Genomic DNA, 15,027 nt, shown 5'->3' with positions numbered 1-15,027 from the left:
ACATCAAATACTTGCTTTTCTCAATTTGCCCACTGTAGGCCCTTGGGTGCAGAGGCAGAATTTTAACCCCGTCTTCCTGATTTTGTGTCTGTATGTGTGAATATTTGTGCTTGCAATGCCTCTTGTTATCTTGTTGGAATGAATTGTAGTCCAGAATCTGGGCTCTCTCGGGGAGATCCTTGGAGGCCACCTGCCCTGGCCTCGAGGCCTCTGGGCAGGTCTATATCTGAATGGAGCCAAAGGGCTCCTGACTATCCTTGGGGGCATCGAGGGGGTGGAAGAGAAGCTGAGTGAGTGGGGCTCCAGGCGCTGGGCAGCCTGCGTTCACTTGAAGCACCTGTTTCATATATTGAGACTTTGAGTAATGTTTCACTAGTTAAAATTGCTTTGCTCTTAAGAGTAAAAGGTTGAAATTACTAGTCTGTGCCACCTAGGTGGGATTCATGTTCTCCTTTGAAAGAATTGCAGAAACGAAAATTTAAGCCCATTCTGCTTGCTTTCCTAGAGTGTGTAAGGAATGCTAATTTGGGAGAGAGACAGGTCTGAGTGACTCTGAAGACACTGGAAGTAGGATTTATTTCTTTGGAACTCAGCAGGTATCCCTAGAGTAGCTGCCCTACCAAGGGCGTTGAGTTTCCCAGTTCCAGGATGGCGCCTTCTGGAGTTGAGCGATGTAATAGCCTCATGTGACCCTATGTATAACATTGCACTACACAGGGCTGCAGGGTGATGAGACAGAGAAACCTCAGATCTCTTGCCCCAGAGTGAATTGTGGTCTATTTAAGGAAAGAGCCCGCCACTGTTAAGGTTGGAAGGGAAACATCACTTAGCACTTTCTTTCCTTGCCTGTGATCAGAAGCAATTGAGAGAGATTCAGTCTTCAGGCAAATGGAGGTTAAAATTTCCCCTTCTTGACCAGCAAAGCTGATCCTAGAGAATGTACTTTATGTATGTGGTCAAGTAACTTTCTAAAAGTGCAAGTAAGTTTCTAAAAGTGAATCCTAGAATCCGACAGACTTCCCCACCCAGCACAGGTAGCCCTGGAGAACCGCAGGCTTCTCCTCCTATCGGTCATTCCCCTGCCCTTTTGTCTTCTCCCCTAACACCTATAGAATGGTGAAGCAGAGCAGGGTGTGGGTGTGCGGATTCATCTCTAAGAAAGCAGATGAAGAGAAGTGATTGAGCTACACATGTCCAATTCTTCACCCCTGAATGACCAACCCAGGGAAAAGACCCGAGAATTCCTTTGAGATCTGTTTCTCCACCCGGAAACACCAGATCAGGGAGTATGAGGTTCCCTCCCTCAATAAGCCCAACTGATGAGCTGGAGACATGCTCTAAGGCCATGCATCCTGACTATATGAATTTTTGGTATAAGATTCATATGTATTTCCTGAAAAGAAATTATCAGAATAGCATGTGTTTAATCAGGGAACGTTTCTAGAGGAAGCACTGGGCTCAGTTTGGTGGAGAGAAGCACACAGCTTTAAACAGATTGACCTGTAGAAATGGGGGGGGGGGGACGGAATTCAAGATGAGCTTGAACTGTAGTAAAATGAAAAAGGCCTCCCACCAGTAGGCTCTCGTGATCTGGGAGGTGTGGGGTACATCATCAATCCCAGGAGTCATAAATGGAATATCAAGATTAGATGACACAGTCCCAACTCGAAAATTTCACAGGCATGGGGCCCAGCTGATAGAGCGCAGTGGATGGCCCGTAGGTGGCAGCTGGGAAGGTTACGGTTCCAGGGGCTCTTGGGATTAGTCCTCATGAGTGCGGGGGGGCATCTCCTCTCGTTCCTTACTGGTTTGATAAATTAGCAGTGTTTTCTGGTTTACCATCTGAAAAAAAATTGCTTAAGTAATTTTTTTTTTTAAGAGCAGAAAGAAAATGTTTTTTTGATTTGTTTGCTTTTTGTCTCACCAGCTAGGATATAAGGGAAGACTGTGGGTACGTAGGCTCAATTGGTGTGATGCTTTGTTTTGAGTTTTCTGTTGCTTAATTGAAAATGGTTTAAAATCCCACAGGTTCTGAGCAGGGACCTGGGAGGGGTAGTAACACAGACCTTTCAAAAACAGTAGGTGATTCAAAGGCCATATTCTTCTTGATTTTAGAATGCTATGTGTGATTTTTGTATGGTGGATTTTTCTTTCAAAACATGTTTTTCTTCAGGTGACATTATAACCTGTTTGTCTTCTAAGAGCACCCAGAAACTGGCAGCTGAAAATTATGGAACAGGAAAATCAGCAGAGGATTAAAGTTAGCTATGGATGAATGTATAGATAATGAAGATTTAAGCAGAATATATTCCCATCTGATCTATTTGCTGCCTGCTTGACTGTATATTTTATGGTTATTTATGCTTCTATATGAATGAGTGGTATAGCCAGATATGTAAGCTGGTTATTGTTAAGTTGGATTGGTTAATCCTAAGGTCAATCACAGATGTCTGTTTGTCCATGTTGTAGTATAGTATGGAGTTTGCTGTGATTCCCTGCAGAGAGACCTAGAGGTACCCCTTGGGGATTTATTTACATCTCCCAAGATTCAGTGAGTTGTTTGCTTGCTATCTTGAGATAAAATAATACATGTAAAATGCTGAACACAGTACCTGGTATATAGGTGGCTTCTCTAATTCTTTTTTTTTTTTTTTTTTAAGATTTTATTTATTTGGCGCAGAGAAAGAGAGAGAGCGCGCACACAAACGGGGAGTGGCAGAGAGAGAGGGAGAAGCAGGCTCCCTGCTGAGCAGGGATCCTGACTCAGGGCTTGATCCCAGGGCTCTGGGATCATGACCTGAGCCGAAGGCAGACGCTTAACCCACAGAGCCACCCAGGCGCCCCAGGAAGCTTCTCTAATTCTTAACATGGAGAACTACTTACTGTATTTTAACTTGAAAATGGTTATAAAACAGCATGTAAGGGGCGCCTGGGTGGCTCAGTCAGTTAAGCATCTGCCTTTGGCTCAGGTCATGGTCCCGGGGTCCTGGGATCGAGCCCCGCATTGGGCTCACTGCTTGGCGGGAAGCCTGCTTCTCCCTCTCCCACTCCCCCTGCTTGTGGGCTCTTTCTCTCTCTCTCTCTCTCTCACTGTCAAATAAATAAATAAAATCTTTAAAAATAAAATAAAATAAAATAGCATGTAAAGTATTATCCCAGTTCTGCAAAATTCAGCAAATAGTTAAGTCCTTATATCCCAGGTGCTGTTTAAGGACCTGGGATGTGAGAACTAGATGGAGAAGAACTTACCATTTCTTTGTGTCTCATTTAATTTTGCATCACAGAGTTGATTGGTGTGGCTTGTTAGGATGTCTTCTATAGGTAGAAAACACTTGTTTTCCCTCATTCTTTTTTGGAAGCCAGACACTGACTTTGTATAGATACTTAGCCATAGATACCTGAGTGGGTGCCCTCTTGGAAAAGTTAGTCAGATGAGTCCTGCCCACCTTCTCGTTGTGTGAATTAGAGCAGTGCTTTGGAAGAGCTCATTTATTCCCTGTTTTCGCTCAGGAATAAGGATTGGAAGTTGAAACACAGTGGTTGAGCTTCCTAAAGCACTAATGTAAACACAGCCCAAAGCCCCCTGGAAACCTTCCTTTTTGAGGGAGGCTTTGCCGGGAGAATGATTGTGATGGGTCTCTTCCCTTTTCAGCACATTGTCATCTGCCCCATTGCTTTGGACCTTTTGGGTTTTTAATTTGGGGAGAGAGACTTAGAAATACAGTTTCTGGCCCATGGTTGATTGAGCATGTGAGTCAAATTGATGGATGCCCAAACTGGATTTTGACACTGGGACCCTTTAGCAATGGAAATTTTGAGTTTGCATTGGTTTGCTGGCCATGGTTGGCAATGCCCATCCTCGTCCCTACTCTTTACTTGTCTACTGCATGGTCACTAAGGTGAGTATTTAGGTTTCTGTACCTTAGTAACTTCCATAAGATCAGGAGGGATTTTCAACCCATTTTCTAGTCATTTTGCAAGGGTTAAGAGATATACACTTACAAAATATTTGAACCGAAGAAAATCCCTGCCAAATAGTCACTGTGAAAGTTTTTTATCCCAGCAAGAAGAGGAATTCATGATATGATATCCCAGCACCTAAAGGAATGAAACCATTTAAAAATGAATTAATATTTGTACCTGTTCATTCCCAAGTTTTTATTCCAGCACCCCTCACATAAGAATGCAAATTACTGACCAACCTTTTGATATTTCTTGCAGGGACACCTGTGTGGTTCTTTGTGAAAATTGCTCCAATTCGAAATGAACAGGATAAAGTGGTTTTATTTCTTTGCACTTTCAGTGATATAACAGCTTTCAAACAGCCGATTGAGGATGATTCATGTAAAGGTTTGTAATTCTGATTTGTACTAATACATTTATGTGGTTTTCTTTATCCTGTGGTGTGACTCCCATTCCAGAGAATTTGAGGTTGCCAAGGCAATCTCTGCACAAAGATCAAGATTTAAACTTTAATTTGTGTTGGGTAAAGCATTGTATCATTCTGGAATGTATTAAGGGGGAGAAGGGGAGGGAAAAAAAGCTTTATTTAGGAAAGCATTTGAATCCATTTTATACCTTTTTAGAATAACCCTTTCCAGTAACGATTAGACTAGAAGAAGGGAGTTGGCCCCTCTGGTATCAGCAGAATCTTTTCCAGTGTCCCCATGACAGATGTCAGTCACCCAAATGAGGCAGTCCCTGGCCACCTGCATCTTATTTGTATGTAAACTTTGTTGGATTTGACTGAGTTCTTGCATTTCGAGATTGTTAAAGTAGATTTTAACACATCTCTACCTCTGTGGTTGATTAAGTCTGTGGCTTGTGAATTTGTTGGAAACGCGGTTTTAATGAGGCCAGGGTCTTAAGTAACATATCCATATGGGTCATTTAATCAGCTTGTGACCACGGATTATGGTGCTCACTTCAGCTATATCATGTGCATGTATTCTTTGAATAACACTGGGGGCCAAGGAAGGAGAGGGCTCAGGATTTCTAGAACAACAGTCCTCTTGAAGAGGTCAAGCTAATCAGATGCACAAAAGATGGCATGTTATCCCCAGAGGTTTGGGGTTTGGGGGTGTCACGCGCCCTCTTCCGTAGCGTGCATGCAAGGTAACCAAGAGGCCATAGCTCTTCTTAGTTGCAGTGCTTCTTGGCTCTGTGGTTGATTTTTCCATCTCTCTCTCTGAGAACTCTGCTCCTTGCCATTTCCTGAGATGCAGCAGAGAGATGTGAGTGGAGTCCAGGGAGAAGTCAAATTGGGGAGCATAATTCTTTTTTTTTTTTTTTTTTTTTTTTAAAAGATTTTATTTATTTATTTGAGAGAGAGAGAATGAGAGACAGAGAGCACGAGAGGGAGGAAGGTCAGAGGGAGAAGCAGACTCCCTGCCGAGCAGGGAGCCCGATGTGGGACTCGATCCCAGGACTTCAGGATCATGACCTGAGCCGAAGGCAGTCGCTTAACCAACTGAGCCACCCAGGCGCCCGGGGAGCATAATTCTTGATGTGACAAAATTGTGATTGTTACCTGTGCCTTATAGGAGGAAATATAAAGCATTCTGTGGATGCTCTCCTGGGCTGTGTCCTCTAGCACATTTGGAGGCTCACATTTATAAAGTTCAGAGCACAACGCTGTGTATACCAGTGCATCGTATTTTTTTTTTTTTAACTATCTGATAACCCAGTAAATCAATTACAGCCCGCCTTTTGGTTTCAAGACAGCAGCAGATGTAAAGTTTCTCAACCAGCGCCTCAGACTCCTGTAGTCTCCTCTTTCTCCTGCAGGTTCGTGATTCCCTGATTTCTGGTTTCTGACTTGAGGATTTCTCAGGGCAAATAGTGATTCCACGGTGATAAACTCACTCATGATTAAGTGTCATCCTGTTACCCTCTAGAAAGGCCATTTGCATTTTTAACTGAATAAACTCATAAAATATTAAAGGCAGTCACATATTTTGACATTTGTAAGTTTTGTCTTCAAAATGTAAAGAGTCAGAATGTTGGTTGAGTCAGACTGTTTGCCTCTCGCCACTGCTGGAACATTTTTGGGTGACATGCAAGTATTGTTTAGTAGGAAAGGCATACTCAACAGAGAGCGCTCCTCACACGCCACCTAGCTCTCTGCATTTGGCTCTCATGAAATGCAAAAGAGGAGATCAATCAAAGTGATGCCGTGAGATTTGCCTCGGCTTATTTTCCAGGAAAGAAAATGCTCTACTTCAATTAATCTGACTCGGTGATGCATTTCCTTGCTGATGAGAGTTTTGGTGTGTACACACACACACACACACACACACACACACATGCACGCACACTCACATGCACACATGCACACTTCAGTGCTCCCTGTAGGAATGCTGCTAGTGATCACCCTTAATGCCTTCTCCATGACATGATATCATAAGCCTGTCCATTTCCAATGCCACAACAGATATGTTTGGACCCTCCCTCTTGTTATGTCACTATGCCCCTGGCCTCCTTTGAGTTGCTACTCTATTTAGGACAAAGTCAAATTTATTTTTTATTTTTTTATTAACATATAATGTATTATTTGTTTCAGGGGTACAGGTCTGTGATTCATCAGTCTTACACAATTCACAGCACTCCCCATAGCACATACCCTCCCCAGCGTCCGTCACCCAGCCACCCCATCCCTCCCACCCCCCTCCACTCCAGCAACCCTCAGTTTGTTTCCTGAGATTAAGAGTCTCTTACGGTTTGTCTCCCTCTCAGGACAAGGTCAAATTTTATATTAGTCCGTTTGTGATGGAAGAGCATGATAGTAGTCCAGGCCTTGCTAGTTGTAAGTCTATAAACAAGGGTCCAGTGTAGGAAGATACGTTGCCATGTGGCTGGATTGTTTTCCTGACTTGACATTTCTTTTTGGATGTGGTCTCACATTGGGAGCTTCTGGCAGGTTCCAGCTGGGTTTTCAGTACCGTACCTCAGCAGTAGGAGTCGTAAGAGCCTTGGTGACCCAGGCTTGTTTAGAATTCACTTTTGAGTGGGAAGGGGAGGGTGGATTAAGCAAAACCCCAGAAATGCCCGGATAATCGCTCTTTGGCATAGCAGCACGAGATGTTTCCCACCATCAGATTCGTCCTTTGTTTTAGTCAGTTGTGCTCAAATTGTCTTTAAAATGACATTGTGTTCCTTGATCACGCAAGTCCCTCTGGGGCTTGGGCTTGGGCTAAGTGCATCCAGTAGTGACAGGAGAAGCCAGCTGGTGCCACACATTTTCCCACAGACAACCCACAAAGTGGTAAACACATGGGATAGTCAGCTGTGGACTATTTCAGCATCGGACACAAAGTAACTCCCCTTCGGCAGGTGATTGGGCTGCCCTGAGGCCCCTTTTTCATTTGGTCTATCAGTTCTCAAGCTCCTTGTTATGAATGATCCAGGCCCCTGACCTCCTCATCTTCTCTTTTCTGTCCATCTTTTGACTGCTTCCCTTGCTCTCTGACAAAAGGTGTCCACAGATGGTGTGGGCCGGGAAATGTACGTCAAGCTAGATTTGCTGTTTGGTAGCAGCGGTGGGCGGGGGGGGGGGCGGGGTGTGTGTGTGTGTGTCTTACTTTTTAAAAAAATTTAAATTCAATTAATTAACATATAATGTATTACTAGTTTCAGAGGTAGAGGTCAGTGATTCATCAGTCTTATATAACACCCAGTGCTCATTACATCACGCACCCTCCTTAATGTCCATCTCCCAGTTACCCTATCCCCCCACCCCCGCCCCTCCAGCAACCCACAGTTTGTTTCCTATGATTAAGAGTCTCTTATGGTTTGTGTCCCTCTCTCATTTGGTCTTGTTTTATTTTTTCCTCTCTTCCCCTGTGATCCTCTGTTTTGTTTCTTAAATTCCACATATGAGTGAGATCATATGATAATTGTCTTTCTCTGATTGACTTATTTCACTTTCTTTTCTGTTATTATGGATAATTGGTAATGGCTGCAGGATATTTTTCTCTGTCCTATTCTCCCGTTTGAGCTAGGAGGCTTTGGCACACGGGTAGAGAGGAATTAGATGGTAAGGCTCAGAGTTTTCTCTCTACATTGTTCCCTAAAGGATGAGGATGAGTCATCCCTCTTGTTTTGTCTCTTACCCCACCAAATAATCTCACACTAAAGGAGTGAATTCATTTTTAAAGACCCATGTATTTACTTCTACATAGTAAACTTGAGCCAGATTCAGATCACAAAAGGAATGTAACACTCCAGAGGAGATTTTTAAAGGCCAAAGATTGAGAATGTGCAGGGATGAGGACTCTGGCAAGCTGTTGAAACTGCAGACCCTTCTCCATATGTCTTCCTGTGCGATATTTGCAAGGTACTCTTAGGAAAGAATCTGGGCAGTGGATAGAAGCCACAGGTCCCCTCGGCCCTCCATGCTAACATTTTAGCTATCTGCCCTTAGGATGATGGAAAGGGGATGATTTAGTGGCTGCTCCTTGAAGAAGCCACCTAGAGTTTTGGTTATTTCTACACTGACAGGGAAAAGATCAGGGGAGCAGGACCTGAGGATGCTTAGGCAGTGTCCACACTGACTGTCCATCTTGGTCCCCAGTGTCCTTTATTTTCTTTTGTACGTTGGGGTACGGCACCAGCTCCTCTCAGAGAATCTGTGACTCTGCAGGTTAGGGCCAGCCTGGCCTCACAGCCTTCCCGCTGAGGTCAAGACCCCCGATAGCCATCCTCTGTAGCTTCTACTCAAAACGACTTGGCAGTGCTTTCCAAGGGGAGGGGCCTCTAGGTCTGTCTTTTTTCCTCTTCCCGGACTTACTTATCCTTGGAGCAACTGGAATTTCATCTCATCCCAGCATCCTCTTTTCTGGCTGAGGGAGGATACAGGGCTGTGTGGGCTAAAGCAACCTAGTGGGGGGCTTGCCCCTGTTGAAGCCAGCAGCCGTCGTGATGGTCAAGGAAGGGGGACGTGGTTGTCCTTACTGAGAATGAAGAAAGGATCCAGTGAGTACGTTTTAGCCGACTGCTAGTTTGCACATTATGTGCTGTCCTGGTAGAGGTGTGATGGAGAATTTTACACTGTGTGTCCATTTCCCCGTCCAACACCCATTCATCTTCCCATGCCTTCCGCTCAGGTAGTGGAAAGCCAGCTCCTTTGAGAGCCAGATTCTTGGAAAGGTTTCAGGGCTAGCCCAGAGAGCGGGAGGCTAGCCTGAGCCTGGGGAAATGCCCATAGGTCGAAGGATCTTTCTTTCCACCCCTTGTGCTAGATCAGCTTATGGGCCCAGGACCCTGAGCTCCCTGCTACGCCGGGTCATCTGTCCTGCCACCTCCTTCTTATCATTTGTCTCAGAGTATGGGTTGTGGTGGTGGTATGGTGATGGTGGTGGAGGGGTGGGTTGGGTGGGGGTGGGGTGCAGAGCCCTTGCTGACGTTTGCATGCACAGCTGTGTTTTACCTGATTGAAAATATACTTTCTGTTCTTGAAAAGCTCTGTAGAATTCAATTCCAGCTTTGTTTTGAGCTGAAAGAGAGCCTAACTCCGAAAGAGACCTTAAAAAAATGCAAGTTCAGTACTAGGGCTCTTTGGGATTCTTGTTATTTGGGGAACCTGTCACCAGTGGTCCTTCCCCCGTCCCAGAGCAGACCAAACTATGCCCGTGCTTTCCCCCCACCTACCCAGGGGTTAGGTTCATTTCTTATTCCCCTGGCTTTGGAGATTGTAATGCATGGGATGGCCATTTAACTAGCTTGTCCTTGCCACCCCCGGAACCAGCTCAGTCTCTACTAGATCAGACTGTGTGTGGGTTGGGAGCAGCCCGAGCCCAGTCCCAAAGTCAGAGAAATATCTCGACTACCTGGTATTATCTGGCCGGAAAGCTTTGGGCCAGAGTGGAAAGTTCTGGACTCTTTGTAATTGTCTAGGCACCCTGTGCCTCAGTTTCCCCATTTGTAAAACAGTACTGAACCCTGCCCTACATATGTCACAAAGCTATGATTAGGACAAAGTGAAAGTGCAGGGAAAAGTAAATTGCTACACAAATTTGAGTGTGTCTAGACACTTTTCTGAGCAGCAGGTCTGGGTTGGGAGGAATGCGGAGTGACTCACGGGAGCCCAGGAGGACCATGGGTGTGTGTGCTTCCGACAGTGTAACTGGTGGTGTGAATGTCCATGACGTTCAGGACAGGGTTGAAACTGTCTTTTCTCTCCTCTGCATGCTCCAGGCTGGGGGAAGTTTGCTCGGCTGACCAGAGCTCTGACGAGCAGCAGGGGCGTCCTGCAGCAGCTGGCTCCCAGCGTGCAAAAAGGCGAGAATGTCCACAAGCACTCCCGGCTGGCTGAGGTAAGGGCGGGGGGCTAGCTCTGCTCAGACCGCACTTCCCTGGGGTCTGTGGGCTAAGAAGATGGCACAAAGCAAGTGTGTGGTTTGGAAGGGACCTTCAGGACCCCCAGACTCAGGTCTTGTCTGGGCTACACACCATGATGTGTGACTTGGGGAAAGTGACATAACTCCTTTGAGCTTTGGACTTTCCCGTCTGTAAGAGGAGACTGCAAACAGCTCTGTTCGAGCTTATCGAGGTTACAGGTGTCAATTCACTGTCTTGTGGGAGTAGGGAAGGAGCTAGAAGTGCTGTATACGTGAAGGGGTTTTTACTCATAATTCCGTTATTTGAGCAATGCATATTATTAGAGGAAAAAAAGATAATAAATAGGAAACAAACAAAAATCACCTGTAATCCCACTAACCAGATGGCTTTGTTATAATTTTTGTATGCATTCTTTAACTCTTTTTGTTAGGCATATGCTATTTCCTAAAGCCTCGGAAATACATTTTTTCATAGTTAATATTTATGAAGTTCAAATGTATCTAAGAATCAACGTGTACATTTAATGTGGTTGTGTTACCTTCTCTTCACTTTATATAATCATGAACGTCTTTCCAGGTTAATAAATGTACTTGAATTTATTGCTGTTCTGGTAACCCTGGTCGTAAGGAGAACCTGTGGTGATGGTATTCTCCCTGCTGCTGTGACAAATGAGAGGCTGGGAAGCCTGGACAAGGTGGTTCCCTAGGCTTAATGCACCGCAGTCACTCTTAACGTTTTTGGTGTTTCTGCATTCAAATCCCGCATTATCTGCCTTCGATGGTGCCTGGCCTTCATTTTGTCAATTCAGGCTGGGTGGACCAGTGAAGAGTGTTATCCCTAGCACACGGCAAACTTCCATCCTACCCAGAGATGACAACGTAAGCTGTCTGTCTGCCAGGTGATGGCCGCTCAGTTCTTGACCCTTGCTCAGAGGACAGAGTCCTTTCTGGCCTGACTCGTGGCTCCCACCCAGACTCCTACATGAGGAACGGCCAGCATGGGACAGCTCACATTCGGTGCCCTGAATGTCAGATGAGCTCATTACAGATATCTCCTCGCGGCATCCAAAGCTTCTGTCAACAGTGGGGCTGGGAGCATACACCTGTGTCACGTTAGAGTAGGAAAGGCACTTGGAAGCATAGCTTTTGGTCCTGATGTGGGCTCAGTATATCATAGAAAGAAAACTAAAGGAGACCTTTTGGTACACAGCCTGCGCTTTCCCTGTCCCTACTGCTGCTTTTGGTTAATAAAGCAGCGTCCTTCTGTGCTGCTCTTGGCTTTGCTTGCTCTTACTTAAGCCAGGTGCAGGCTCCTCATGTACACCAGGCTCACCCTCGTCTGAGATGTCTTGTGTGGCAGCTCCTTCACTAGCTGCAAGTCTTTGCTCAAATGTCGTTTTCTATTTCCAGTCTCATTGATTTCTACTCTAATTTTATTCTTTCTTTTCTCCTACTTTGGATTTAATTTGCTATTCTTTTTTTTTTTTTTTTTAGTTTCATAAGGTGGAAACTTAGATTATTGATTTTTGATCTGTCTTCTTTTCTCATATATGCATTCAATGCTATAAATCTTCCTCTAAGCCCTGCTTTAGCTGCATCCCACAAATGTGTGTAAGTTCATTTTCATTTAATTTAAAATATTTTTAAATTTCTCTTGAGATTTCTTCTTTGATCCCCTGTGTTATTTAGAAGTGCGTCGTTTAATCTCTGAGTATTTTGGGATTTTAGAACTATCTGTTATTGATTTCTAGTTTTAATTCCACTGTGGTCTGAGAGTTGTATGACTTATGTTCTTTTAAGTTTGTTAAGATATGTTTCATGGTCCAGATTGTGGTCTATCTTGCTGAATGTTGCAGGTGAGCTTTGGAAGAACATGTATTCTGCTGTGGTTGGATGAAGTAGTCTATAGATTGTCAGTCATATCCAGTTGATTGATGGTGGTGTTGAGTTCAGCTACGTCCTCAGTGATTTTCTGCCTGCTGGTTCTGTCCATTTCTCATAAAGGATTATTGAAGTCACCAACTTGATAGTGGATTCATCTATTTCTCCTTGCAGTTCTCTCAGTTCTCACCCCACATATTTTGATGCTCTGTTGTTAGGAACATACAGATTAAGAGTTGTTACATCTTCTTGAAAAATTGACCCCTTTATCATCATGTCATGCCCTTCTTTATCCATGCTACCTTTTCTTGCCCTAAGGTCTGGTCTGTCAGAAATTAATATAGCTACTTCTGCTTTCTTTTGAGTGTTAGCATGGTATATCTTTCTTCATTCTTTTATTTTAATCTATCTGTGCCTTTATATTTAAAGTAGGATTCTTATAGACAGCATACAATTGGATCTTATTTTTTGATCCATTTTGACAATCTCTGTCTTAACTGGCATATATAGACTATTGATGTTTAAAATGATTATTGATATAGTTGGATTAATATCTGCCATATTTGTTACTGTTTTCTGTTTTTTTGCTCTTGGTCCTTGTTCCTATCTTCCTACGTTGTTGTCCACGTTTTCTGCTTTTTGTGGTTTTAATTGAATGTTTTATATGATTCTATTTTCTTTCCTTTCTTAGCATTATCAATTACTTTTTTTAGTGGTTGCCCTAGAGTTTGCAATATATATTTACAACTAATCTGAGTCTACCTTGAAATAACACTGTACTGCTTCATGGGTGGTGCAACTACCTTAAATAATAACAAAATAATCCTAATTCTTGATTCCTTCCTTCTGTTCCTTGTATCATTGCTATCATTATCCATAAGCATAGGTAAGTATATATATATATATATATATATATATACACACACACACACACACACACACACACACACAGAATTAAATACATTGTTTCTATTTTATTTTGAACAAAGTGTTACCTGTTATATCATTTAAGAATACGAAAAATAAAAGTTTTTATTTACCTTCACTTTTTCCTTCTCTGATGCTCTTTCTTTATGTAGATCTGAGTTTCTGACCTGTATTATCTTCCTTCTCTCTGAACAACTTCTTTTAACATTTCTTGCAAGGCAGTTCCACTGGCAAAAAATTCCCTTAATTTTTGTCAGAAAAAGTCATTATTTCTCCTTCACTTTTTTTTTTTTTAAAGATTTTATTTATTTATTTATTTGAGAGAGAGTGAGAGAGAAAGCACAAATCGGGGGAGGGGCAGAAGGAGAAGCAGACTCTCCGCTGAGCAGGCAGCCCAATGTGGGGCTCCATCCCAGGACCCTGGTATCATGACCTGAGCCAAAGGCAGATGCTTAACCGACTGAGCCACCCACGTGCCCCTCCACTTTTGAAAGATAATTTCACGAGGTACAGATTTCTAGGCTGGTGTTTTTTTTTTCCTTCTCTCAACTCTTTAAATATTCCAGTCTGCTCTCTTTTGTTTATTTTTCTGAGGAGAAGTTAGATGTAATTCTTATATTGGCTTCTTATAAGTTAGGTGTTTTTTTCCTCTGGCTTCTTTCAGGATCTTTTCTTGACCTTTGGTTTCCTGCCGTTTGGATATGATATGCCTAGGTGTGTTTTGTTGCTTGTTTGTTTTGTGATCCTGTATCCTGCTTGGTGTTCTATGAGCTTCCTGGACCTGGAATTTGGTGTGTGACATGAATTTGGGGAAATTCCCAGTCATTATTGCTTCAAATATTTTTTGTTTCTCTCTTTCTTCCCCTTCTGGCGTTCTCATTACACGTCTGTTACACCTTCTGCAGTTGTCCCACAGTCCCTGGATATTCTGTTTTATTTATTTATTTTGTCGGTCCTTTTGTTACAGGATTTCTATTCCTTTAGCACCTGCAGTTCTTGGTCATGCCGCTTTGAAGAATGAAGAGGTAGACCAGACGAAGAGTGGTGGGCAGCAAGGCAAAGTTTATTGAGCATGAGTACAGAGCTCTTGAAGAGGGAGGGGACCCGGGAGGGTTGCTGTTGGGAGTTTCTAAGTTTAGGGTTTTTTATGAGCTCTTTTGCAGAATGATCTTAAGCAACCAGGGCATGCTGAGTCATGCCAATCAGGGCTTTGATCACATATTTTTCTACCTATTAGGTTCATGTCTACGTGCTGATAGTCTTTTTGGGCTGACATCTGGGGGCTTTTGTCTTAACCGCCCCTTGCTCGTGATAGTGACAAATGCTCTGTGGCTAATTGTTTTATTTTAGGACGTTTTGTAGAAGTCATTTCTGCAAAGGCTGCAAAACAGAATGCCAGTGTGGTCCTGTCGAAGCCGCACACAGGATGTTAGTGCTGTTCTATCTTAGCTGTCCTGACTCCATATTTTCTTGTTGGGGACTCTGACCCTGACTACCCAACTGTCCAACTAACTCCTAACACTATTTGTCTTTGCTTTTCAGTTTTGGAGGCTTCTATTAACATACCCTGAAGCTCAGAGATTCTTTCCTCAGCTGTGTTCAGTCTGCTAATGAGCTCATCAAAGGCATTCTTCATATCTGTTACAGTGTTTTTGATCTCTAGTATTTCCTTTTGGTTCTTTCTTAGAATTTCCATCACTTTGCTTAGATAACCCATCTGTTCTTGCATGTTACATTTTTTTCATCAGAGCCCTTCACGTATTAATAATAGTTTCTATTTTATTTTATTTTATTTATTTATTTGACAGAGAGAGAGAGACAGTGAGAGAGGGAACACAAGCAGGGGGAGCGGGAGAGGGAGAAGCAGGCTTCCCGCCGAGCA

The 15,027-nt window shown here is 43.4% G+C and overlaps 1 protein-coding gene across 2 annotated transcripts in view; it reads left to right on the top strand.

Annotated features, from left to right (window-relative positions):
* KCNH1 (potassium voltage-gated channel subfamily H member 1) overlaps window positions 1–15,027 on the top strand; it is a 364,685-nt gene that overhangs the window by 40,853 nt on the left and 308,805 nt on the right. For both annotated transcript variants that reach the window (XM_021682533.1, XM_021682532.1), the window contains exons 4-5: window positions 4,222–4,350; window positions 10,195–10,313. In XM_021682533.1, coding sequence (XP_021538208.1) covers window positions 4,222–4,350; window positions 10,195–10,313 — 248 coding nt within the window. The remainder of the gene's footprint in view (window positions 1–4,221; window positions 4,351–10,194; window positions 10,314–15,027) is intronic.

The sequence above is a fragment of the Neomonachus schauinslandi genome, chromosome 6, assembly GCF_002201575.2.
Source record: "Neomonachus schauinslandi chromosome 6, ASM220157v2, whole genome shotgun sequence".
Taxonomy (NCBI): domain Eukaryota; kingdom Metazoa; phylum Chordata; class Mammalia; order Carnivora; family Phocidae; genus Neomonachus; species Neomonachus schauinslandi.
Note: the sequence above shows the minus strand (reverse complement) of the source record. Positions and strands in the feature narration are given on the sequence as shown.